General features: G+C 63.3%; 2 protein-coding genes across 5 annotated transcripts; both read left to right on the plus strand.

Moving 5' to 3' along the window:
• Positions 1-16: 16 nt before the first annotated feature.
• Positions 17-4,108, plus strand: P3H4 (prolyl 3-hydroxylase family member 4 (non-enzymatic)). The gene is made up of 8 exons (XM_027666355.1): positions 17-520; positions 1,891-2,040; positions 2,159-2,330; positions 2,402-2,530; positions 2,621-2,766; positions 2,849-2,932; positions 3,119-3,260; positions 3,349-4,108. Exons 1-8 carry the CDS (start codon positions 17-19, stop codon positions 3,357-3,359), a joined length of 1,338 nt encoding a protein of 445 aa, XP_027522156.1. The 3' UTR covers positions 3,360-4,108.
• Positions 4,109-5,996: 1,888 nt separating this feature from the next.
• JUP (junction plakoglobin) lies at positions 5,997-23,150 on the plus strand. Of its 4 annotated transcripts, none has more exons than XM_027666326.1 (15): positions 5,997-6,068; positions 15,412-15,644; positions 16,595-16,848; positions 17,104-17,342; positions 17,758-17,959; positions 18,377-18,521; positions 18,881-18,984; positions 19,944-20,282; positions 20,368-20,523; positions 20,660-20,779; positions 20,919-21,069; positions 21,195-21,316; positions 21,550-21,589; positions 21,939-22,103; positions 22,285-23,150. In XM_027666326.1, exons 2-14 carry the CDS (start codon positions 15,419-15,421, stop codon positions 22,082-22,084), a joined length of 2,244 nt encoding a protein of 747 aa, XP_027522127.1. In that variant the 5' UTR covers positions 5,997-6,068; positions 15,412-15,418; the 3' UTR covers positions 22,085-22,103; positions 22,285-23,150. The 4 variants fall into 4 exon arrangements, with proteins under 4 accessions (XP_027522127.1, XP_027522125.1, XP_027522129.1 ...); XM_027666324.1 differs by having other exon boundaries at positions 6,021-6,108; XM_027666328.1 differs by having other exon boundaries at positions 6,021-6,108; positions 22,302-23,150.
• Positions 23,151-23,819: the final 669 nt, after the last annotated feature.

Raw genomic sequence — 23,819 nt, forward strand, 5'->3', positions numbered from 1 at the left:
GCAGCGAGCGGCGGGGATGGGCGGCGCGGTGCCGGTGCCGGGTCCGGTGCGGGCGCTGCTGCTGCCGGTGCTGGCGGCGGGGCTGTGCGCGGCGCAGTACGAGCAGTACAGCGTGCGCGGGTTCCCCGCGGCCGCGCTGGAGCCGCTGCAAGGCGCCTACGCGCGGGCGCTGGCTCAGTACGCGGACGCGCAGTGGGCGGAGAGCGCGCGGGGGCTGGAGGCGAGTCTGCGGCTGCACCGGCTGCTGCGGGACAGCGAGGCGCATTGCCACCGCCGCTGCGCCGGAGAGCCCCCCGCGGGGTGGGGGGACCCCGCCGAGGAGCCCCGCGCCGAGCGGGACCCCGCGCGGGAGTGGGAGCGGGAGATGCGGCTCTTCGGGCGGCTGCTGCTCCGCGCCGGCTGCCTGCGCGCCTGCAAGCGCGAGCTGCCCGTGTTCCAGCTGCGCTACCCCCCCGCGCAGACCCTGCGCGACTTCCAGCGCCGCCAGCCCTACCAGTACCTGCACTACGCGCTCTTCAAGGTGAGGTGGCGCAAGTGGCGGGGGGCGAGGGTGAGGGGGGGTCCTGTGCCTCCATCCTGCCCCGCTCTGATCTAACCCCTCCATCCTGCACTCTCCGCTCTGCCCCCAGTTGGGCACACCCCTTCCCGAGTCTCAACCTGTGCCCCTCATCCTGTACCTCCTCTTCAGCACCCCCATCCTGCATCCCCATCCTACACTGTCAGCCTGCACGCCCTAATCTGCACACCCTGCACCCCTCCCCGGCCCATCCTGCACCTCCTGAACCCTGCTCCCCTCTATCCTGCACCCTGCTCTCAGGTGCTTTCCCATCCTGCACCCCCCCTTCCTTCACTCCCCATCTGGCATCCCACCCTCCCCTGGCTCCTCCATCCTGCTCCTGCACCGTGGCACGTCAGCATCATCTGGGATGTATCAGGCAGGACGTGAGGGGTGCACCCAGCATTGGGGGCCCCTGTGATTGTGTCTCCCCACCCCACCTTGTGCTGCCCTGGTTCCCCAGGGTCCCCCTGGCCACGCAGAGCATTGCCTGGGGAGGGGGCACAGGGGCTGCCCCAGCCGAGGGGCCCAAGCTGGTGGTTCAGTGCCACTGTGATTGTGGTGGGACACGTGTCTGGATGCTCCCTCAGGGAGAAGGACTTGCTTGGCCCCACAGTGCAGACGTGGAGGGAGGTTACGTGGACGGAGGTTTTGTGGAAGGAGGTTTCATAAGGAATCGCCCCGGGGTGACCCTGTGCTGGCCAGAGTGGCTCTGGCAGGGGGCAGTCCCCTGGTCAGGGTCCCATCCCTGGCCGCCTGCCCCTGCGGGTGCTGTTTTAATGCTCACCTGGCAGTGCTGAGGGACAGCCTGTCCCAATCCTTAATGCCTTTTCCTCTTGCTGCTCTGGCCCAAACCCACTTCATGGTCAGAGTGTTCACCCACCTCCCCCCGCCCCCCCCATCCCGCCAACTTCCTCCCCTGAAGCTGCAACCTGAGAGCCCACAAAGCAGCAGGGGCCGGCCTGGGCTGGTGGCAGTGCTGGAGAAGAGCGGATGTGTGGATCAAACCCACACCACGTGGATCCATCCTGCACCACGTGGATCACTCCCAGCTGGATGTGGGGGCCCATGAGGGGCTGAGCTGTCCCCGTGCCCACCACAAGTTGGTGTGGCTGGAGTGACCTGTGATGTCCATGTTCCCAGATCCTGTCTGTCCGTTGTCACTGCCAGTGGACTGTTGGGCTCGGGGCTGGCACCATGGGTGTGGGACTGTTCCCTGCAAGGACTGTCCCTGTGCCCTGCACCCCATCTGGGTGCTCAGCCCACCTTGGCCACAGTGTCAGCCCTGGCTGCCCTGCAGCAGGTCTGTGCACCAGCTCTTCCTCCCTCCCTAGTCAAATAAGATCGAGAAAGCGGTGTCTGCTGCCCACACCTTCCTGCAGAAGAACCCCAAGCATGAGATGACCTTGAGGTACCTGAACTACTACAAGACGATGATGGATGTCGATGAATACCTGGTTGACCTGGAGGCTCAGCCCTACGAGGTGAGGAGTGGATGGGGCAGGAGAGGGGCTCCCCAGGGCTCGGTGCATGCCTGGTCCTGCTAAACCCAGAGGGAAGCAGCTCTCCCTTGCTAAGCAGTGCCCGCTTGGCCCCTGGCAGCCGATATTCGTGCGCTCGGTGAAGCTGTACAACAACGGGGATTTCCGGAGCAGCGCGGCCGACATGGAGCAGGCGCTGGCCGAGTACTACAAGGCGTACGAGGACTGCCTGGCCGGCTGCGAGGGCGCCTACGAGCTGCAGGAGTTCAAGGACTTCTACCCTGCCATCGCAGGTACTGGGGTGCTGGGGGATGGCAGACCCCGGGGGGTGCTCAGGGGTGCAGCGCCTGACATCTCCCCCCAGACCACTTCGTGAGCGTGCTGCAGTGCAAGGTGGACTGCGAGACCGAGCTCACCCCCAACGTGGGCGGCTACTTCGTGGAGAAGTTTGTGGCCACCATGTACCACTACCTGCAGTTTGCCTACTACAAGTGTGAGTGCCTGCGGGAGTGGGGGGCTGCCCCGGGGACACCCCGGGGTGCTGCAGGGCCCGGGCAGGGTGTCACGCCCATGTCACCCGCAGTGAACGACGTGCAGGACGCGGTGCGCAGCGTCTCCAGCTACATGCTCTTCGACCCGGGCGACACCGTGATGCAGCAGAACCTGGTCTACTACCGCTTCCACCGCGAGCGCTGGCGCCTGCGGGAGGAGGACTTCGAGCCACGGCCGGTGAGGACCCCCCAGCCCCCTGTCCCGTGGCTCTGTGCCAGCGGGGGGTCTGACACAGCCCCTCTCCCCCCGCCGTGCCCAGGAAGCCGTGCGGTACCACAACCAGACGGCCACCCAGAAGAAGATGCTGGAATTCGCTCGGCAGTTCCTGCAGGCCGACGATGAGGTACCCGATGGTGGGGTGCAGACAGATGCTTTTGGGGGTGCTGGGTGGCGTGGGGGGTGCTGTGGGTACCCCGGGGCAGGGCCCTTTCTTGGGTGGGGTGTCTGACCCCCCAAACCAGCCCTGGAGCAGAGGCTGCAGATGAGGCCACCGAGCCCCTCTGCCTCCTCCTGCCCTCCCCTGTTGCAGATGGAGGTGGATGGTGGTGAGGGGCTGGAGGCTCTGGACCTGCCCTCCGACAGCGAGTTCGAGGGTGAAGGAGACTACGAGGAGGGCTTCTTCGCAGAGTGGTGGCAGGAGCCCAAGACCAAGGGGGACAAAGATGACCAAGGTTCCTGATACAAGGGCTGGGGGCCGTGCTGGAGGGTGGGGGGGCTGCTGCCTGTGTCCCAGTGCCACTGAACCCTCCTTGTTTGCAGAGGTCCTGTGATGAGCCAGGTGAAAGGGCGCCTGGCCCTGACAGAGCTGGACAGTGGTGGCTCTGTGATGCCATCCCGGGGACATTGGACTTCAGGCTCCTGTCAGTCACTGCATGGACACTCAGGCTTGTGGAGGAGGGCTCATCCTGCCCAGAGTCCTGCAGCAGGGCTGCATTTGCTGTCTGGATGTCTGCTGCCCTGGCACAGCCCAATTCCTGTCGGTGGAGCACCCTTGAACCTCCCTGCCTGCCCACGAGCTCCCCCCAGGCCACCTCTGTCCCCAGTGTCCCCAGGAGCCCTGGCCAACAGCGGTACCCCACAGCACGGGGATTTGCTGTATCCCTCAGCTCCTTCCCTGGATCTGTGGATGGTGCACAGGCATTGATCCCTGTGTTGTCTTGAAGGGTTTGGGGGCTGCCCCTTGCTCCAGGAGCAACGCACGATGCTGCTGGAGCCAGTCCTGCCCCTCTCTGGAGCTCCTGCTCCTGTCCCTCCAGCCTCCCAGGCAATTTGCCAGTCCCTTGAGCCCGGGTCCCCTTGGACCCTGGCCTGGTGCTACAGGGGGGTCCTGGTGTGGCACGTCCCTGTGGCACCATGGGGGCTGTGGTGCCCATGCCCTGCTGTGCCTTGAGTTTTTGCCACACCAGCCCTCTGTAGCCTTAAGCTCTGTTAATTTAATATTTCCCCACTTGCACAGTTGCTCTTTTTTTAAATATTTACTGGTGCTGAACTTTTAATAAAATCCGTACCAGTCTTTCCACAAGTGCCTCCACCACAGGCTCCTGGGCTGGGGTGTGCTGCTGGAGGGGGAGGGACAGGCCTGTGTGTCCCAATGTAGGTGGGGGGTGGCAGGTTGGAATGACCTCCCTCCTGCTGGCACCAGGGTGTTTTGGGGGCCCATGGGGGGCTGCTGTTGGTGCTGACAGACCTGTGCCCACCCTGGGCTCACTCCTCCCTCCGCATTCCCGCTGCACTTGGAAATTGGCTACCAGGACTGAAACCGAGAGGCTGAATCACAGCATTGGCCCCGGGGGAGGGAAGGGACGGGAATGGAAGGAAGGTGGTGGCAGGAGGCTGCCAGCACCCCACCCTGCCCTGCCCAGAGCCCCCATTTACCAGGGCTTCCCCAGCTCTGCAGGGCACCGGGCTGGGGGCAGGGCTGAGCCCCCAGACCCACAGGTAGGGCTCGAGGAGACAGCGAGTGCTGAGGGGAGCACCTGCAGCACCCCTGCACCTGGCAGGGCTGTCCTGTCCCTCAGGAGGACTGGGGTTTGTCACCCATGGGTCACAGCCACCTCAGGAGGGGAGCGCCAGCCTGGCGGGTGCGGTCGGCAGCACCCGCGCCCGGATCAGTGGGAAGCGCTCAGCCCAGGGGACAAAGGCTCGTGGATCTTCCCAACAGCTGGGTGAGGGTGGCACTGGGCCCACGGGGCCTCCGCCCTGCTCTGACGCGCACCTGGGCACCGTGTCCCCTTTGCCAGCCCCAAACTCACGTGGGAGAACACAGCTCCTTGATCCCTCTTACCTACTGGCACTGGGCAAAGCCCCCTGCAGCCCCAAGCTGGGGTTCCAGGGGTCCCTTCCCTGCTCCCACCTGCAGCCAGTGGATGTGCAGGTGCCAGGTGGGGCCAGCGCTCCTGGGAATGCTGGGCAGGAGCTGCACTGTGGGACAGTGCCAGAGGTGTAGAGATGGGATGCAGGGGCATGAGCAGGGACACGGAGGTGGGATGCAGCAGGATGCAGGGGACAAGGCCACAGGACACGGTGGGTTACACGGTGAGGGCAGCACTGCACTCCCCTGACCCCTCTGACCTTGACCAAGGGGGAACATAAATGAGATTTCTGGCTGTCATCTCAGCTGTGCTGTGCCCCGCTGTGCCCTGCCCTGCCGTGCCGTGCCATGTGCTCCTTTCCTTGTGCCAGGAGGACTCTGCCGTGCTCTGGATTCCCCCATCAGCGCACAGCGATGAATTCCCGCTTTCTTGCAGTGGCGTTGGAAGCTGTCTCTCACCTCCCTGCGGAGCGGAGATTCCTCGCCCGGCAGCGCCCGCAGCCAGACGTGGCAGGGGCCGTGCGTGGGTGCAGGATGTGCCCCCTGACCCCCACCCGGGGCAGAGCTCCCCACACCTGGGGGTCCTGAGGACGCCCCCACCCTGCGGGCCGGGACGCGCCCCGGGGGTGACTCGGGCGCTGGGCGACGGCGGCTTCGCCCGGGCCGCGGCGGCAGCGCCCGGCTGGACCGGTCCGGCGGCCCCGGCGTGACGCAGCACCGGCAGGTCCGAGCCCCTCCCGAGCGCCGTTTCCCGCCGCCCCCGCGTTCTTGCCCGGGGGTCCCGCCCGTCCCGGGGTCCCCGCGGGGGTCCCCGAACCCCCCGGCCCTGCCCAGGTGCGCCCCGGCCCCGCCCGGCCCCGCCCACTGACGTCACCCAGGTGGTCCCCTCGTGGTCGCGCCCTTCCCCTCGCGCCGCCGCGCCCCGTCGCCCCGCCCACCCCGCCCCGCTATCCAATCACCTGCGGGCGAGGGGCGGGGCGGCCGCGCCCCCGCCAATGGGCAGCGCATAAACACGTCCGGTGGGGGCGGGGCCCGGCGCGCAGGAGGCTTGACGGGCGTGGCAGGCAGCCAATGGTGACGCGCCGGGGCGGGGGCGGGGCCTGCGGTGGGGCGGGGCCGGGCGCGGGGCGCTGCTCGCCTTTTGTTCGGGCAGGAGCGGGGAGAGACGGTGAGAGACGGGAACACCGGGAACGGGGAGGGGAGAGACGGTGAGAGACCGGGACACCGGGAACGGGGAGGGGAGAAGACAGACGGTGAGAGGCGGGAACACCGGGAACGGGGTTGAGCCACGGTGAGCGGGGACATCGGGCACGGGGGTACCGGGCGGGTACCGGAGTCGCCGCGCATGGGAGAGGGACGGTGAGCGGCACCGGGGCACTGGGCGAGGAACGACAGTGAGCGGCGATCGGCCGGGGGGACCGAGCAGGGAACGCTCCAGTGAGCGGGGCCAGGGCCGGACAGCACCGGGCTCCCCGACTCGTCCCCGCCGCCGCCAGCCGGGGCAGGGCTCCCCGTGTGCTGCCCGTGATCGCGGCCGGTCCCGCGCAGGGTAGGGCGGGCGGGTCTCCGGGGCTCCTTCCGCGGGCGGCTGCGCCGCCCTGGCCCCTTCCCGGCGCTGCGGGAGCCTGTTTGGAAGTCGCGGCCCCGCGCCCCGGTGCGAGCCGGCTGCTCCGGGCCCATCCCCGGCCCCGCCCGGAGCCGCCGCTGGGCGGGCGAGGCCCTGGCACGGGGCTCTTACGGGGCTCTTACGCAAACTGGGCTGCTCCGTGCCCCGACTCACACCTGGGGACACCGCGTGCTGCTCTCGAGGCCGCACCGGAGCCCCTCGACACCGCCGTGCCCACCCGCGGGGCCGGGGCTGCCCCTCGCCCACGGCCGGGCATGTGGGGTCGCGGGGCTGAGGGGGCCGGGTGACCTGGCATCACTCAGGCGGTCCCCTGCGGGTGAGGAGTGCTGGGCACAACGCGGCGGGAGTGTCCCAGCTGAGCCCCTGACAGCGGATATCCGCACCGGGAAACATGGGGGGAGCGAAACTTGGCTGTCTGTCTGATGTTTGGAGAGGAGAGAGCACTCTAATTGCGTTAGCTGAGTGATTAGCTTAATTAATCAGGTTTACAGCACAGATGAAAGGATAATGCTGAAATGGTGCTGGGAGTTGCCCGGAGAAGGCAAACGTGGGCTGTCATACGATCAACGCGGAGAGAGGAGCGTGAGCGCTCACCGAGGGCACAGCGGCTGCCGGGGACGGGCCTGGGGGACCCGTCGTGCCCGCAGGGGTATGAAGGCATCAGCCTGCACCCGCTCTGGCCAGGCTGCAGGTTCCCTGCACTGTTGGGGTGCCTGAGTTGACCCCCGTGTCTGGGGTGATGCTCCCTGTCACATTCTCCCTATCGGAAGGGTGGTGGGGGTTAGGGGCGCCCCGGGACCCAGCAGGGTCTGGCTCCCGCAGTTGCTGCACGTCCTGCTCCAGCCCACGCCGTGCTGGTTTTGGCGCTGGTGCCAGCCCCGACGCCCGCGGGCCTGGTGTCCGTCTGCCGTCGGCTGGCGGGGAGCCGGGGGCGCAGCGACTCCCGCCAGCTGCCGCGGGGACGGGGCTGGAGCGGTGCCGAGGGCTGGAGCGGTGCCGGGAGCGTTTGCTCCGGGCTCTTACTCAGCCTCATCCAGGGCAGGTGCGGTGCCCCCGGGGGCTGCTCCAGGCCCCACTCTCGGGGTGTCCGGCCCAGCTGGAACCGGGGCTGGGAAAGTTTCAAGGTCCCTTTCTGTGTCCTTGTCGGTGTCGGAGCTGCTTGGAAGGGTGCAGGGCACCCAGCGGAACCGTCTTTGTGCATCTGAAGCCTGGGGTTGCTCACTGATTTGGAGGATTTCCCCGAAGTGTCATGAAAAACTCATTTTGCTGCTAATTTGGCTTAAACAAGTTGGCCATCAGGATGGGGACTGGCGCCCGTGGCTGAGGGTTGTTCTCCCTCCCAGGCCTGGCCGCTGTGCGGGCGCTGGGGCAGACGTGGGTCCCCAGTGCTCAGGGCGCTGGGGGAAGGTGTGGCGGCCGCGCGGGGCCCTCCCTCAGACAATGGCGTTACAGTCTATTGTCTGGGAGATGTGCCGTGTCCTTGCCGGCTCCAGGAAGCGCGTTCATCCCCGGCGGGGCGAGCCGGGCTGCTGAGGGGGGTCTCCTGGGGCTGGGTGTGCGAGTGGTTTGTGCATCGTGCCCGGAGCCCCGACCTCCGCGGCAGCGCGGGCGGCTCATGGCCGGGCTGCAGCCGGGGACCTTGGGGAGTGTCCCCTCTGGTCCCGGTGCCGTATTTCAGTGGATCATTCGGCGCTGCCCTAATCCCATTAACTCTCCCCTTTGTTTCCCCCACCTGAAGCCCTTACTCAGCCCTCGCAGCCGGGCAGGCACTGCGGTGCAGCTGCACAGCTCCTTCAGCTCAGCCTGTTCCTGGGAGGACGGTTTCCCTTCAAGGCTGTGGTTTGGTGTGGGAGCGCTTGATGGGATTTGGCTTTTTATCACACTTCCAGATCTCCGGGATTTAAGACGGCGCTTCTGCCGGGCGCGCTGCCGCTCGCAGATGGCAGAGCCTGGGAGCAGAGCTGCCCTTGGCCCCGCTCTGCAGGCTGGGGGAGCGGAGCCTCTGCACAGAGAACTTGCAGAACTTTAATTGCAGCATCTGTACCGAGGCTTGTGCTGGTCTTGAAGGTTTAAATTAGACTGGCTTCTAATTAGAAGAAGTTACAAAGAAATGTAATGTCTATTAAAGAAGTACAAGCCTACCTTGGACTTCAGCTGGTGTTTTCCCACCTAGACAGGGTGTGTGGGCACCAGCATCACCCAGAGCTGGGTGTGGGTGGTAGCTCTCAGTACCATGGTGTGTCAGGGTGGGTCTGTGCAAATGAAAGCAGCTCGGGAGGACACCAGGGCTGCACTGGTCCCTTGAATCACGCTCTCTGTTTTGGGAGGGATGGTTTTACCCACCCTTTCACCATGGACACTATTTGGTGAAGTAGTGGAGGACAGTGGGGGTGGGAAGGTGCAGGTGCTCCCTCTTTTTAAAAAAGGCCTAAACACCACGTCTGTGCTTAAACAGGGGTGGCCTTGGAGCCACACAGGTCCTTTGCTGTGCAGAGCCCCTCATCCCCTCCCCACCTCTGGCGTGGGAATGCTGCCCGGCTCGTTGATGGCTGCGGGGGGAGGTGAAGATGTTTCTATTTAGGCAGAGGTTTCAAATACCCTTCTAAATACGCCAACCCCGATGAGTTCTGCTGTGGCTGCTGACAGGCCCGGAGGCATCTTGACACGCCTCGGCCGCTCGGCTGCGGAATCGCTTTGGAAACAGGGCAGGAGCCTCGTGCCGCGGGTGCCGGGGCTCGTCGGGCAGCCCGCGACATCTGCGCCGTCTGATCCCAGCGAGTCCTCGGGCTCCTTCCCAGACCCGGAGCTGGCAGCGGGGTGGAGGCGGAATGCTCGGTGTTTTCCCAATATCCCACGCCTGGCTGATCAGACCTGGGAGGGGGTGACGGCGGCAGTGCCCTCCCGGGGGGGCTGCCCGGTGCTGGGTCACGGACCCCTGTGGGGTGGATGCTCTGGGGTCCCGCGTGGATTTGGGGTGGGTGGGTGGATGAGGCGCGTGTGTGTCCGCGGAGGGGGAGAGACCCTTGGCTGCTGGCAGGAACCTGCCGTAATCGCGGTGACGCGCGGGCAGAGCCCTGGTGACAAATCATTAACTTGCTCCGACAGGCCGGGTGCTGACGGCTGTTGGTGATAATTTCATGTGAAGCGTCTGAACTTTGCAGCTGTAATGCAACTGGATGGAGAAATTAAGCTGGGGCTCAGCACCTCCACCTCCCTCCCCGCTGCAGTGGCTCTTCCGGCAGGGCCAAGTGGCAAACCCCATGTTTTGGACACTGGCTGGAGCTGGGAACAGCCTCCAAGCCCCAGAGCCTGCAATTATTGTGTTCTTAAAGAACAACTAGTTCTTTGTGCTCTTCGAAACAAAATAATGATTTTTTTTATCCAGATGGAGTTATTGTGATTAATTGCACCATGCCAGTTCTCCTTTCCATGGGCAAGTGGCAAATTCCCATCTTTTCCAGCCGTGGTTCTAGTGAGATCAGCAAACTTCATCTGAGGAGGGGATGTGCCTGTGTGGGTCCTTCCAATCCTCTGCGGTGCCTCCGCGGATGGTGGTGTCTGTGCCAGCAACTGGGGATGCAGGAGGGGAGATGCGCTGCCAGAGACCCTGCCACGGGTCTTTGATCCCTGGAAAAACCTTCCTGCCGTGGTCCTTGCCCATGTACAGGAGCATCATGCCTGGCCCTGTGCGTGTGCTCACAGCGGGAGAGCACTTGACGGATAATACCGTGTTGTTTTGTGATGTGAAGTGCCAAAACATCACAGCCTGGGCCTGGCGTGTGCTGGAGCTGTCAGGAGCTGTTAATTCAGGTGCAGGCGAGGCATTTCAGGACGTGCTCTGGGTTGATGGAGGTATTCAGCTGAGCGCGGCGGGTTGTGGTGGAGCTGCCATGTGCTGGGGCTGCTCTGCTGCCAGAGCCTCAGAGCCTGGCCTTGTGCTCAGGGGGGACGCAGCGCTCCCGTAACAGGAGAGGGGGCTTTGCATGGGATATTTGGCAGCTCAAACTTAACCTCATCAGGAGCAACTGAAAAACAAAAAAGGGTTTAGAACCCCCTCCAGTGAGGGAGCTCAGGTTTGAAGCTCCTGCAGCCTCCTGCCCTTCCTGAGTGCCCTGAAGTTGTTGGAGCTGGTGGGGCAGCTGGGAGCTGCTCCGGACCTGGGAGCATCTGTGAACAAAGGCCATGGGCTCCTTTGTGTGCAGGGCCAGACCAGTGCTGTTTCGCCTGCTCTAACGAGAGGCCGATCCCCTGCTGCCATCTCCTCCTCATTAAACTTCAAGCTGCTCTCCTTCCCCTTTGAATTCTTCCACTCATCTTCCCTATAAAGCCCCATTGAAAGGGCTCCTGGTGCCGGGATCTGACTCGAACGCTTCCCATTGATGCTGGTGAGGTCTTGACAAGCTCCTTTCTCTGCCTGCTCCTGCTGTGTGTTCCTGAGGATCCTCTTCAAAACTGCTGAAGCTTTTGTACAGTGTCTGCGGGGGCTTCGTTAGTGGCTGCCCCGGCTTCGTCAGCCCTTGGTGTCACTGCTGGGCAGCTCTGGGCAGGGGGTGCGTGTGGTGGGGGACCTCGGGGTACAGTTCTCTGGGCTGCACTGGGCCCTGGGTGCCCTTGTCTGTGGGAAGATTCTGCTGTGGCTGCTGAGGCTGGGGCTATCTGAGCGGGCGGCCACTAATCCCCGGCTGCTCCAGGAAGGGGGAGACCGGAGATCGCTTGTGTGCAGCGTAAGTGCTTCTAAAATAGAGTCTTTTCTTGTGCTGCATTTATTGAATTGCTTTAACTGCCTCTTCCCCTTCCTTAAAAGCCTCAGCGACTGTAATTGCAGCTGCTTGCACATTCCCACCACCGAGCTCAGCCCCTCACATGCTGCGGCTGTGTGACAGGGCCCCCAGTGCTGCTGCCCTTGGCTTCTGGGGTGTGTGTGCAAGGACAGGGCTCTGGGAGGGGCTCTGGTAGCCCCTATGGCACCCACACTGCTCTGTGCCAGGAGCTGCTGGAGCTGTACGTGATGAGCTTGTGCTGCCCCTCACAGCCACTGACCCCAGGACCTGGTGCCTGCTCCTGCGCAGCCCCTGTCTGAGGCTTGGGCTGTGGGGGTGCTCTGTGCCCCCCAGCTTCTCACTTTGGGGTGACTCCACACTGGGGGTCACAGCTGCTCTCCCCAGGAACCTCCACTCCCCAAGAAGCCCCTGGGCTGTAGATATTTTTGCGTGAAGCACCACTCAAGGCTTCTCAGCTGCTGTTCTGGGCAGCTCAGCTCTACATCTGCTGGTTGTGTCCTGCCTGGTGAGGCCGAAGGCCTCTTCAGCAGCCGGAGGGAAGGGTTGGTCAGGCCTGAGGCTGCATGTTTGCCAGATACTTCCTCTGCAGACAGTGTCCCAGGGGGACAGTGCTGCCTGGACTCTGATCAAATGGCTCCGGGGGCGGATGAGCCACTGGCCAGTGCCTGAGAGCTGCGGGAGCTTCCTCTACCTTCCCCAGCATTCCTGGCTTCAGGAAGTGGTGGGAGAGGGATTAACCTTCTCCTGGCTGTGACCTGTGTGGGTGACTAAAGCCCCTGACTGCCCCACATCCCATGGCTGAAGCCCCCTATGTGTCTTAGCCCCTTCCCCATCGTGGTGCTGGGGGCAGGCTGGAGGTTCTCCCCAAGTGTTCTGTCCCCTCTGAGGGCTCCCCACCACCTGCCTCACACTGTTTCCCAGGGCATTTCTCACTGTTCCCAGGAGCAAGTCCTGTTTCCCTGGGGTCCTGGCTTTGTGCAGGGAGGGGCTCAGATGGGTCTTGTTGGCACTGCTCTACCCTCGCTCTTCTACCCTTCCCGCTCTGGGTAATGCCAGCCTGGTAGGGGATATAAGGACTGGGCTCAGCAGCAATTGTCCTGCCCACAGGCCCAATGTAGGGGGCTGAAGTGCACCCAAACATTCCCCTTACTTATGGCTGACCCTTCCAAGGTGGATACTTCCACATGTTCCCCAAATTCTCCCTCCTGCATGAGCTGCTGCCCTCCCTTTCAGTGCTGACAGAGTTCCTGCCCCCCCCCTGCAGCCCTGCCCAGAAAGCATCGCCAGGGAATGGCTCCTGCTGAAGGTGAAACCTGGTGTAACCAGCATCCCAGCACCCCTCTCTCATCCCACCAAGGAGGAGGGAGGACACCTGAGGACAGAGCTGGAGGACGGGGAGAAGCTCATGTCAGCGTCTGCTCCTCACTGAGTGATGAGCAGGAGACGCTTGACACAGGGTTCAGAAAATGTCACTGCTCACTGCAGGAGCGTCTGGCATTTGCTCCACTGGCCCTGTCACCTCGGGTGCCGCTGACCTTGCTGGCCCCTGTGGTGATGAGCAAACCCTGCTGGGGGGATGCTCAGGGGAAGGACAGATGCTGTGTTTAGCAGAGTGCCTGTGGTCCCTTCTGGGTGGCTCCTGGACCCATTCTCCCGCTTGGAGCTTGTCTGGGGCCGATTGCCTGAGCTCGTGTCTGGGCTCGAGGAGCTGTGCTGGCTTTTGATGTCCCTGGGTGCCTGGTGCAGACGGAGGGGGTGGCTCATGCATAATGCAGGGCTCTGTACGGTGTCTGAGCCCAGTTCCTGGAGGTTTGGAAAATTAAGTGCCTGTCAGGTGCCTATAAATTGCAGAGCCAATGTTACCCCTCAACGATGGTGCAGCAGCACCAGCCCCTGCCTGCTCTGGCTCACTGCTGCCCGGGGTCCCTGCCCTGGCTGCAGTGGGTGTTTGGGGTCCCTACACCCCATTTGGTGGAGGGAGCTTTTTCTTCCTCAGCCTTGCTCTCCCTGTGCCTGTCTGGTCCAGGGCAGCTTTCCAGTGTCATCCTGGGGGTTCTGAGGCCCCGCATGCCAGCTGGGATTGGGTGATGGCTCACCCAGCTCCTGCACCATGGCGCTGTGCCCTGCCCACCACTGTTCCTCAGATGTGATTATTGCTTCTCCCGGGCTTCCTGACACAATTTGGAGGATCTGCCACCATGGCCGGGATGACCCAGCTGGAGGACTTGCCCTTCCAAATACCTGTGCAGCAGCTCACAAGTGCGGGTGTGGGGCACCGCGGCACTCCCAGCGCGACGCTGGAGTTCTCCCAGCCGATCCCTGCTCCGGCGCAGGGTGGGGAGCGGAGCTGGCTCTCCCCTTGCCCCTGGCGCCATGTGTCACACACCGTCCTGCCCCGCTGATCGGACCGCCCAGCTCCCACCCGCCGTGGGAAGGCTCTGCCCCTGCCGCCCTCCATTAGCGGGTCTCTCCACTACCTGACCACCGTGCATTGTGCACAGCCCATTACAGCCTCTCTGAGCCTGCCAGTGCTGCTTGACGGCACAAAAAATATTGGATTGGCAGGAGGAGCAGCGCCCTGCCGCGGCTCTGGGAAGGGGGCTGGGGCTGGCGATGGACGCGGGGGGATGCAGGATGCTCCCGGCCGGGGGGACAAGCGTGGCGGGGCTCCTGTTTCCCGTCTGTCCGCTGCTCCCGGGAATGAGGGCTGGGGATTTCTCCCTGCGAGCGCCGGCCCGTGCGGCTGGCGAGGGCTCGGCCGCTCCTTGGGAACAGCCGGCAGCGCTGGGACGAGCCGCGCCAAGCCCGTGCGCGCCGGGCCCCGCCGGGACGCCCCACGGAGCCGCGTCCTCGGCCACCACCCGACGCCCTGAGTCAGCCACCGGGGGCTGGAGGGGCTCAGCCCCGTCCCCTCGCTCCCCAGGAGGATGCTGGGGCCCGAGGCTGCCACCCCAGCCCGGCTGGTCCCGGCGACCCTCGCGCTGTGCCGGCGGCTGGAGCGGAGCCAGGGCAGCGCGGCTGCCCCCGTCCAGCCCGGCGCAGGAATCGGGGCCGGTGCAGGTGGTAATTAGGTTGTTTGGAAGTGGGTGCTGCTGCGCCCAGGTATGCCGGGCGGCAGCTGCTCCCTTCGCCGCTTATCGCCTCTGAAACTCTGACTCATCCCACTCCTGCGTGGCCGGGAAGGGGCAGGAATCCCGGCGGATGCCTGGGTGATGGGTCAGCGGCGGCAGGGCTGGGCGGGCGCTGTCTCCATCCCTCCCTCCCTGCCTGCTTCCATCCCTCCATCCTTGCCTGCCTCCATCCCTCCTGGCCGTGCCGGGGGCCTGGATGCAGGGCTGGTGACTCACAGCCCTGTGGCCTCTGCCTGCACCCTGCTGAGCTCAGGCATTAATCCGTGAGCCATCCTCCCTCCCCCTGCGTCCCCAAATTAAAGGCAAGGAAAGCCCAGCCCTGCTCCCAGCAACCTTGGCTGGTTTGTCCTGAGTGTTGGGATGTGCCGGGTTGCCCTGTCCCGGCACTGCATGGGGAGTGCCCAGCCCCGGACCACGCCGTGGGCGCCTGTGGTGCTGAGCACCCAGAGGAGAACCGAGCTGGTGGCTTTGCCTGCTTATTTTTAGGTGCTTTGGGAACATCCCAGAGAGCTTCTAAAAAGGTTCGTTTTATTCTTGGAGCTCTAGCCATGTGGAGCTTGGAGCTCCTGGCGTGTCCCCAGCTCTTTGCAGGTCCTGTCTCTGGAAAGGGTCTTTAAAAAGCTCACGGGCAGCTAGGGGACCCTGGAATGGGGGATCTGACTGAGAGGCCTCCCTACACTGGGCAGAGCCTGCCCAAACCTTGGCTGTGGTGTTGGTGAGACACAGCCTTGTGAGACGCAGCCGTGGTTCATGTCTGAACACGAGCAGCAAAGTGCTGAGCTGTGGGTTCGTCATCCCGGTGCTGCCTTTCATCTCCCATGGGGGAGGAGGGCAGATAGGGATCGGCTCCATCTCCTCGTGGGCCATGCAGGGGCCAGCTGCTGCGTTGTTTGGGGCAGGAGAGGGGCAGGAGGGTGCTGTGGTGACCTGGGCTCTCCCAGAGGTGTAACCTCTCCCCTTCCTGCCCTGCAGAACAGCCATGGAGGTCATGAACATGATGGAGCAGCCAATCAAGGTGACAGAGTGGCAACAGACCTACACCTACGACTCCGGAATCCACTCCGGCGTCAACACCCAGGTGCCCTCCGTCAGCAGCAAGTGCCTTGGGGACGATGATGAGGTGTATGGGAAGCAGTACACCATCAAGAAGACGACCACCACAAGTTACTGCCAGGGAGGGAGCCAGGGCCAGAGCCAAGCGCAAGGTAAGGGGCTGCGGGGCCAAGCACATCTGTGGGCTCAGCTGCTCAGCTCCTGCTTTCCTCCCCCGTAGCCGTGCTGCTTCTGGGCACTCCTCCCTGCTGCCTTCCACACCCCAGGAGTTGTTGCTGCCTAAAGTATGCTCCCTCCCATCCTCCTCCCCAGCACCAAGAGGCTCTCGTGTGGGGGCGGCGTGGCCGGCCCGCACTGGTGCTGAGCTGCACACACATCCGAGCGCGCCGGCAGGTTGGCTTGAGATGGGAACAGCTGATCCCAGCCCACAGATCTGCCACCTGTTCTGCTGCCTGTCTGCCTGCTGGGAAACCTGTCCCAGCGTGGCTGCCAGAACTGCCAGCATGTGCTGTAACACCACGGCACCAGCCCGGCTTCCCCCACTGAGGCGAGAGCGATGCGGAGCTACAGCCCTGCAGTGAAGGAGATGCTTCCCCCAGCTTTATCCCCTCAAAGTGGGATGGTTTGCTCTGCTCACCTCTGTGGTTTTCCAGCATTAGACCCTGAAAGGTTTATTTTCCAGCTCCCCCAGGAATCAGAGGCCCCCTGAGCCCCATGTGGTCCATGTGCCGTAGAGGTGGGGACCGCGGGTGGTGCCACAGCATCTCGCTTATCTCAGCATCCTTGACAGGGAAGGCCTCGGTGTCCTTTTTCCCAGTGCCAGCTAGTCCCAAGTTGCAAATATCCTTAATTTTTTAATTAATGGGCCTTGTGTGACAACTGCTTCATCATGCTGCCTAATTGACTGTTGTCTTATCTCTATGCTGCTGTATCTGTGTATGCTTTGAAGCTCCGGCTCCATGCAGAGCGTGCTGGGACTGCTGACGTGGCCTGTGTCGCTGTACTAAGCTCTTGCTCATCTAGTTGGGATTGGGAAGCAGGGCTGGGAGTGCTCCTTGGAGAGAGCCTGAGCCTTATGCTGCCTCCCTGTCCACCCCTGCAGCGGACATGGAGGCTCAGCTGGCCATGACCCGCGCCCAGCGTGTCCGGGCTGCCATGTACCCCGAGACGGTGGAGGACCGCTCGCTCCTCATCACCACCCAGCTGGAGGGGCAGCAGACCAACGTGCAGCGCCTGGCAGAGCCCTCCCAGATGCTGAAGTCGGCCATCGTGCACCTCATCAACTACCAGGACGATGCCGAGCTGGCCACACGCGCCATCCCGGAGCTCACCAAGCTGCTCAACGACGAGGACCCGGTAAGGAACTGGGGTTTGCTGCATGTGTCTGTCTCCGTGCGTTCAGCTGCTGTGCTGGCGGGTTGCACTTCCGTGACACAGCTGGGCTCTCATCCCCACGGGGCTCCAAGGCTGTGTCTGGCTCCTTCCTCTTAGCAAAACTCTGGTTGCCTCCGCCCTGTACCAGGACTGAGCCCACCTTTGCTCACCCATGTCCCCTCACAGCCTGGCCTTGCTGTGAGACCCCCCTCTCACGGCCGTCTCCTCTCACCTCAGGTGGTTGTCAGCAAGGCAGCCATGATTGTGAACCAACTGTCCAAGAAGGAGGCGTCGCGCCGCGCGCTGATGCAGTCGCCGCAGATCGTGGCGGCCGTGGTGCGCACCATGCAGAGCACCAGCGACCTGGACACGGCCCGCTGCACCACCAGCATCCTGCACAACCTCTCGCACCACCGCGAGGGCCTGCTCTCCATCTTCAAGTCTGGTGGCATCCCAGCCCTCGTCAGGATGCTGAGGTACGTGGTGGGGACAGGGGCTCCAGGGGAGGATGGTGGAGCCAGGTGGTCCCTCCTGGGCTGGGGGCAGGGGAGGGGAGGGCTCATGCTGCCCCTCGGTGTGGATCTTCCTGCTCACCGAAACAAGGGAGTGGGAGGCTGGGAGCCTGTGAAAGTCCTTGGGCTTTGCTGCATTTGGAGCCTGGAGGGGAGCGGTCCCCTACACTGCCCTGGCCATGGAGATGGGGCTCAGGCTCTGCTCTGCCCTGAGGAGAGGGTGTCCCTTCCCTGGGACCACGCAGGATGGTGGGCTTTCACTGGGTCCTGCTGAAGGGTGCTGATGAGAGCTGGGCTTGGGGCAGGCCTGAGGGCTCCCCTTCATCCCGGTGAGCCCGTGGAGCTCCCACACTGACCTGGTCCTGCCACCTGCCCACAGCTCACCTGTGGAGTCGGTCCTTTTCTACGCCATCACCACCCTGCACAACCTGCTGCTGTACCAGGAGGGGGCCAAGATGGCCGTGCGCTTGGCTGACGGGCTGCAGAAGATGGTTCCCCTGCTGAACAAGAACAACCCCAAGTTCCTGGCCATCACCACTGACTGCCTCCAGCTTCTGGCCTATGGGAACCAGGAGAGCAAGGTGGGACGGGGACCCAGCCTGCCTGTGGTGTGGGGTCCTGCCAGAGGGAGGGCAGGGGGAGCTGTTGCCCAACCTTGCACCTTGGAGATGGAAGCCTGGGAGGGAGCGGTGGAGACCCCACCATGTGGTGTGCCCCTGGCGAGGTGCCCAGAGCACTCCTGCATGCCAAGGGGTGCCTGGTTTGTGTCCTGGCACGAGCTGAGGAAACCTGAGGGAGGGTCCCAGGAGCCCAAAGCTGCGGCATGCCCCAAGCCTCCATTCTCGATGCCTCATCTCTGGAAGTGTTCAAGGCCAGGTTGGACAAGGCTTGGAGCAACTTCGTTTAGTGGAAGGTGTCCCTGCCCACAGCAGAGCCTGGAACTGGATGGCCTTTAATATCCCTTCCAACCCAAACCATGCTGCGATTCCATCTTGCAGCTGATTATTTTGGCCAATGGAGGACCCCAGGCCCTGGTGCAGATCATGCGCAGCTACAACTATGAGAAGCTGCTCTGGACCACAAGCCGGGTGCTCAAGGTGCTGTCGGTGTGTCCCAGCAACAAGCCTGCCATTGTCGAGGCTGGTAAGAGGGGCTGGGGGCTGTGGCAGAGCTGCCAGAGGAGGAGGATGGTGGTGTCAGGGTGATGCTGCTGTGGGTGTGTGGGATGGGCAGTGTTTGGCACAGCCAGGTGAAGCCACCTGTGCTGGCCTGGATTCCTGCTCTGAGGGCTGCTGAGGTGTGTTCCTGGCACTGTGTGTGGGCAGAATCCATCCCAGCTGTCCAGGAGCTCTTTCCACACCCTATTTGGCCTCTGCTGAGCCATGAGGCTGCCCTCTGTGTGGGCAGTGGTGTCCAGCCCATGCAAACCTGCTGCCTCTCACTCTCCCTCCTTGTTGGGACAGCTGAGGGTACTCACAGGTGGGCTGTTCCCTTCCCTGCAGGTGGCATGCAGGCATTGGGCAAGCACCTGACCAGCTCCAGCCCCAGGCTGGTCCAGAACTGCCTCTGGACCCTGCGGAACCTCTCTGACGTGGCAACCAAACAGGTGAGTCTGCGGGACCCCGGGTCGTGTTTTGGTGCAGCGTTTTGGAGGTGTGTCCGTGCTGGGTGCCGGGCTGCTCATGCTAGGCTGGGTCCAAAGCCACATGAGCTGCAGCAGTGTCTGTGCCTGGCAGGGTGAGGGGATGCCCCGCTGTGCCCAAGTTCCCCTGCAGCATCACGGGGGCTGATCACTGCCCATGGCCCTGCCCATGCCAGCCGGCTGCCCGTGCTCCTGTGAGTCCCCGGCATAAGGCCGAGGCCACTGTGGTCACTCAGTGGGTGTTGCTGGGGTTTGCTCTGGCCCTGCAGTCCTGGCAGCTTGCCCTGGGCTGGCTACCTGCCCGGCTCCTGTGGGAGCTGCCAGTGGAGCCTCTGCCGAGGTGGTTGTGCCCTGCAGCTGGTTCAGGGGTGACCCCAGCCCTGCTCTGGGACTGCTCTCCCAGCCCTTTGCTGCCTCCTGATGCGTTTCCCCATCTGCTGGGGCCGCTTCACACGGATTAGAGTCTGATGCAGCCTGGAAACTATTTTGGCTGTCATGGAACATCCCTGGCTCTGCTGATTGAGGGGGGAACGTGGTCGTGGCGCTTTAACCCCTTCCTACCCTGCCGCTGGCTGTCGGCCAGCACAGCCGGGACTGGGGTCACTCCAGCACCGCGCAGGGAGCGCTGACAAAGGCATCGGAAGCGCGATCCCAGCACAGGGAAACTGCTGGAGACATTAAACTCTGAGTGAAGCTGCACATGTCGGAGCGGCTGTGGCTCATGCTGTGCCAGCACCGCGGAGGAGCAGCTCCAGCTGTGGGGGAACAGGAAAGGAGCTGTGTGGGAGTCAGGAATGCTGCAGCCCCTCCATTGCTTCCTGCTGGGGGCACGCGGGGCCGGATGTGGGGCTGCAGCCCCGCCACTGGCTGAGCCCAGGTCTGGCTGTGGGTGCTGCTCCCACCTCCCATTCCCACTCCCGCAGGAGGGCCTGGACGGCGTCCTCAAGATCCTGGTGAACCAGCTGAGCTCCGACGACGTGAACGTGCTGACCTGTGCCACTGGCACCCTCTCCAACCTGACCTGCAACAACAGCAAGAACAAGACGCTGGTGACGCAGTCGAACGGGGTGGAGGCCCTGATCCACACCATCCTGCGGGCGGGCGACAAGGAGGACATCACCGAGCCGGCCGTCTGCGCCCTGCGGCACCTCACCAGCCGGCACCCCGAGGCCGAGATGGCACAGAACTCGGTGCGGCTCAACTACGGCATCCCCGCCATCGTCAAGCTCCTCAACCAGCCCAACCAGTGGCCACTGGTCAAGGTGAGGGGCCGGAGGGGTGTTGAGGGCCAGTGGAAGCCAGTCCCACAGTCAAGACGAATCTCTCCTTCCTCCTCCTCTCTTCCAGGCTACCATAGGCCTGATCCGCAACCTGGCCCTGTGCCCGGCCAACCATGCCCCGCTGCAGGAGGCCGCCGTCATCCCCCGCCTGGTCCAGCTGCTGGTCAAGGCTCACCAGGATGCCCAGCGACACGTAGCCGCCGGCACACAGCAGCCCTACACAGTGAGCGCCCACCCCTCTGCCCTGCACAGCCTGGCACCCCAAAACCCAGCCTGTCTCTGAGGGTACCCTGTGCCCACGCTCTGGGTGGCCATGCCCCGGCGTGGGGGGCCCTGGCTGAGCGCTTGTCCCCTGGCAGGATGGAGTGAAGATGGAAGAGATCGTGGAGGGGTGCACGGGGGCCCTGCACATCCTGGCCCGGGACCCCATGAACCGCATGGAGATCTTCCGCCTCAACACCATCCCTCTCTTCGTGCAGGTCAGGGCTGGGGACATGTGGGGGCTGCGCTGGGCCACCCCCCTCCCAGCGGGCAGAGGGAGCCACAGCCCTGGGCCAGTGGCTCTGTGCATCAGGCTCCTCACCAGCTGCTTCACGTGGTGCTGATCTCTCCCCACAGCTCCTGTACTCGCCCGTGGAGAACATCCAGCGTGTGGCAGCGGGTGTGCTGTGTGAGCTGGCTCAGGACAAGGAGGCGGCGGATGCCATCGATGCCGAGGGGGCCTCGGCTCCCCTGATGGAGCTGCTGCACTCCCGGAATGAGGGAACAGGTAAGTACCACCGTGCCAGGGGCTGTGCGGGGGGCTCTCTGCCTCCTGGCACTATCCCAGCTGGTGCCCTTGGGGCTCCAGTGCTATGTGGCACCAGGAGCTGATGCTGCTGCCCGTCCCTGCAGCCACCTACGCAGCCGCTGTGCTCTTCCGCATCTCAGAGGACAAGAACCCCGACTACAGGAAGCGCGTCTCTGTGGAGCTCACCAACTCCCTCTTCAAGCACGACCCGGCAGCCTGGGAGGCGGTGAGCATCCCTTTTCCCTGGGAAAAAGAGCTTCTGGGAATGGCCCTGTCCTGCTTCCAAAGGCTCCCGCCTACACCTCTGAGCAGAGCTCAGACAGGAGCGATGGGCAAATGTGGGGAGGCGGGGGGTGGATGGGCTGTGGCCTCAGCTCCTGGGTCACAGCCTGGGACAGATCTGGGCACCATGTGACCCCTAAGCACGAATTCCTTCAATTGTGCCACCTTCTTCCATAGGCTCAGAGCATGATCCCCATCAATGAGCCCTACTCAGACGGTGAGTACAGTGCCAGCCCTCCCCGGGGTCCCCGTGGGCTGTACTCTGGGTGGGCAGTTGTTTCATCTCACCAAACCAGGCTGGTTTTAAAACCTTTCTCTGGAGGCTGCCAGTCAAGTGCCAGCACAGCCTGCTGGGGAAGCTCGATGGGATGCTCAGCTCCTCAGGAGCACAAACAGCTGCTGCCCTGGGTGCCTGGGCTACCCCCCAGGCTGGGGGCTGGGGTGGCGGGCGGCTGTCACGTCCTTTGCAGCACCATGTGCCACACGCTGCCCCGGGTGAGGGTGGCTGAGGTCTGGAGATGTCTCTGGCTGGCGGGAGCTGAGGTTGCCACATCCCTTCCCTGCAGAGCTGGACCCTGGCTACCGCCCCATGTACTCGGGTGACATCCCCCTGGACCCCATCGACATGCACATGGACATGGACGGGGACTACCCCATGGACGCCTACAGCGACGGCGTCCGGGCGCCCTTCGCTGACCACATGCTCGCCTAACCCGCCAGCCCCGCACCAGGTACCTGCCAGGGTGGGGCTCAGCCCTGGGGGCTGGGGGAGGCAGGGCTGGCTGGTAGCACTTGGCGTGCCCGGGGTCCCTGGTGCCACTGCAGGGTCCCTGTTGCTGCCGTGGGCTCGGGGGCTCTCGTTTCGTCCCAAATCCCCCTTCGGTGGGTGACAGGAGCTCCCTGCCGCCGCAGGTGTTCTCTCCATGCAGAAGAGGGTGGCCCCAGAGCTGAGCATTCGCGAGAAGGACTTGGGAGACAGAAGTGCCTGAGAAGACAAAACTTTTCCATTCCCACAAGAGGTTTTGTTTTTCGATTTGTTTTCTTCGCTGTGGGTCTGTGGAGAAGGTCCTTCCTCCTGGGACTGCTTCGAGCACCTACTGCCGCATCCAGCATCCAAGATACTGTTTCTGAAGCTTTAAAACACAAACCCTGCACCGTTAGCGACCTTTCATTGGCAAAATAGTCTTTTCTATGAATATATATTTCTTTTTTATTTTTAATATGGTGCCAATGGCTTTTGCCGTCTTTAAGTTTGTGCTTTCTAACTTCCCCCCGATTTGTTCTGCGTGTTAGTGTTCTAGGAGAGGAATCTAACACGGGAAAACCCTTTGCTTCCTGCGAACTCCAGCTGAATGAGGCCAATCCAGAGTTTCCTGAAAGCAAAGGGTCCGTGTCCCAGTACCTTCGGTTTGGCCGTTGGGGTGTCTGAGGTTTAATTCTTTCCCATCAGCCATTGGGAGCTGACTTTGTGTCCCTGCCTGTCCTGCCAGTCCCCATAGAGGAGTGACTCCAGCATTAGGAACCGTGTCCTTGTACTGATCTCTGTTGCACATTTTAACCCATTTCCCTTCTCTTTGGTGAGTGGTGTGTTTCCGTCCCCTCCTCCCTTATCTAACGCATTTTTTAAAGAGGCTCTAGATCTGATGGTGGTTTAACACTCCGGCTGGAAAGGGATGGACAGTTACTGGAGTGTGGGTCAGGAATGGAAAGTTTTATTATTTCTGTAAGTTGTTTTTGTATAGACCAAAGCAAAGAATAAAATAACCCCTGCAGCCCTGTGCTGCCCTGATCCTGTTCTTCTGTTGGCTGGGGACGGTCGGTGAGACCCTCGGGGCAGCAGGGGGAAGGCGGCCATCGCCCTCCATGGGCCTGTGGGGGGTCCCTCCGTGGGGCAGGGTGACCTTGGTGAGCTCGTTCCCACGCTCAGCACCCGCTTTGCCTGGCCCAGGGCCCGGCTGCCACAGAGCTCGGCAGGAACACGGAGCCTCACGTGCCGTGCTCAGCACAGGAGTGAGCTGGGGACGAGGCAGCAGGAGCCGGTCTGGGAAGTGGGGAACATCCTGCCTGAGCTCAGCGCTGTGACTGCAGCCAACCCCGCTGCTCAGGGATATGGATCTGCTTCCTGCCACAGCCCGTGCCAGGACCAGCAAGGAGCAAAACAACAGCTGCTTTCCGGGCAGCCCCGACAGAGCCCAGTGCACTTCCCAAGGGCAACGGGGCCAGGGTGACTCGTGGGATGAGGCTGGGGGCCAGGCAGCCCTCAACCTGCTGCGTGCACTGCTGGAGCAGGACACGGTCAGTGACAGACCATGGCTCCAGCCCCTGTGCCTGGGATGGGGGTTTGGCTGTGCCGAGCCTGGAGCTGCTCTCGTGGCTCCCAGCCAGCCCCGCTGCAGGTCGCAGGAATGTTCCTGGTGTCAGATCTGGTTGTCCCCCAGGTGCCAGCA

Source organism: Corapipo altera, unplaced genomic scaffold, assembly GCF_003945725.1.
Source record: "Corapipo altera isolate COAL_440 unplaced genomic scaffold, ASM394572v1 200, whole genome shotgun sequence".
NCBI lineage: Eukaryota > Metazoa > Chordata > Aves > Passeriformes > Pipridae > Corapipo > Corapipo altera.

Coding starts and splice junctions, on each gene's coding strand:
- P3H4 (XM_027666355.1), top strand. CDS start 17: ATGGGCGGCGCGGTGCCGGTGCCGGGTCCGGTGCGGGCGCTGCTGCTG. Junction 2,041..2,158: donor TGGAGGCTCAGCCCTACGAG/GTGAGGAGTGGA, acceptor GGCCCCTGGCAG/CCGATATTCGTGCGCTCGGT. Junction 2,531..2,620: donor GCAGTTTGCCTACTACAAGT/GTGAGTGCCTGC, acceptor TGTCACCCGCAG/TGAACGACGTGCAGGACGCG.
- JUP (XM_027666326.1), top strand. CDS start 15,419: ATGGAGGTCATGAACATGATGGAGCAGCCAATCAAGGTGACAGAGTGG. Junction 20,283..20,367: donor ACCAGTGGCCACTGGTCAAG/GTGAGGGGCCGG, acceptor CCTCTCTTCCAG/GCTACCATAGGCCTGATCCG. Junction 20,524..20,659: donor GCACACAGCAGCCCTACACA/GTGAGCGCCCAC, acceptor GTCCCCTGGCAG/GATGGAGTGAAGATGGAAGA.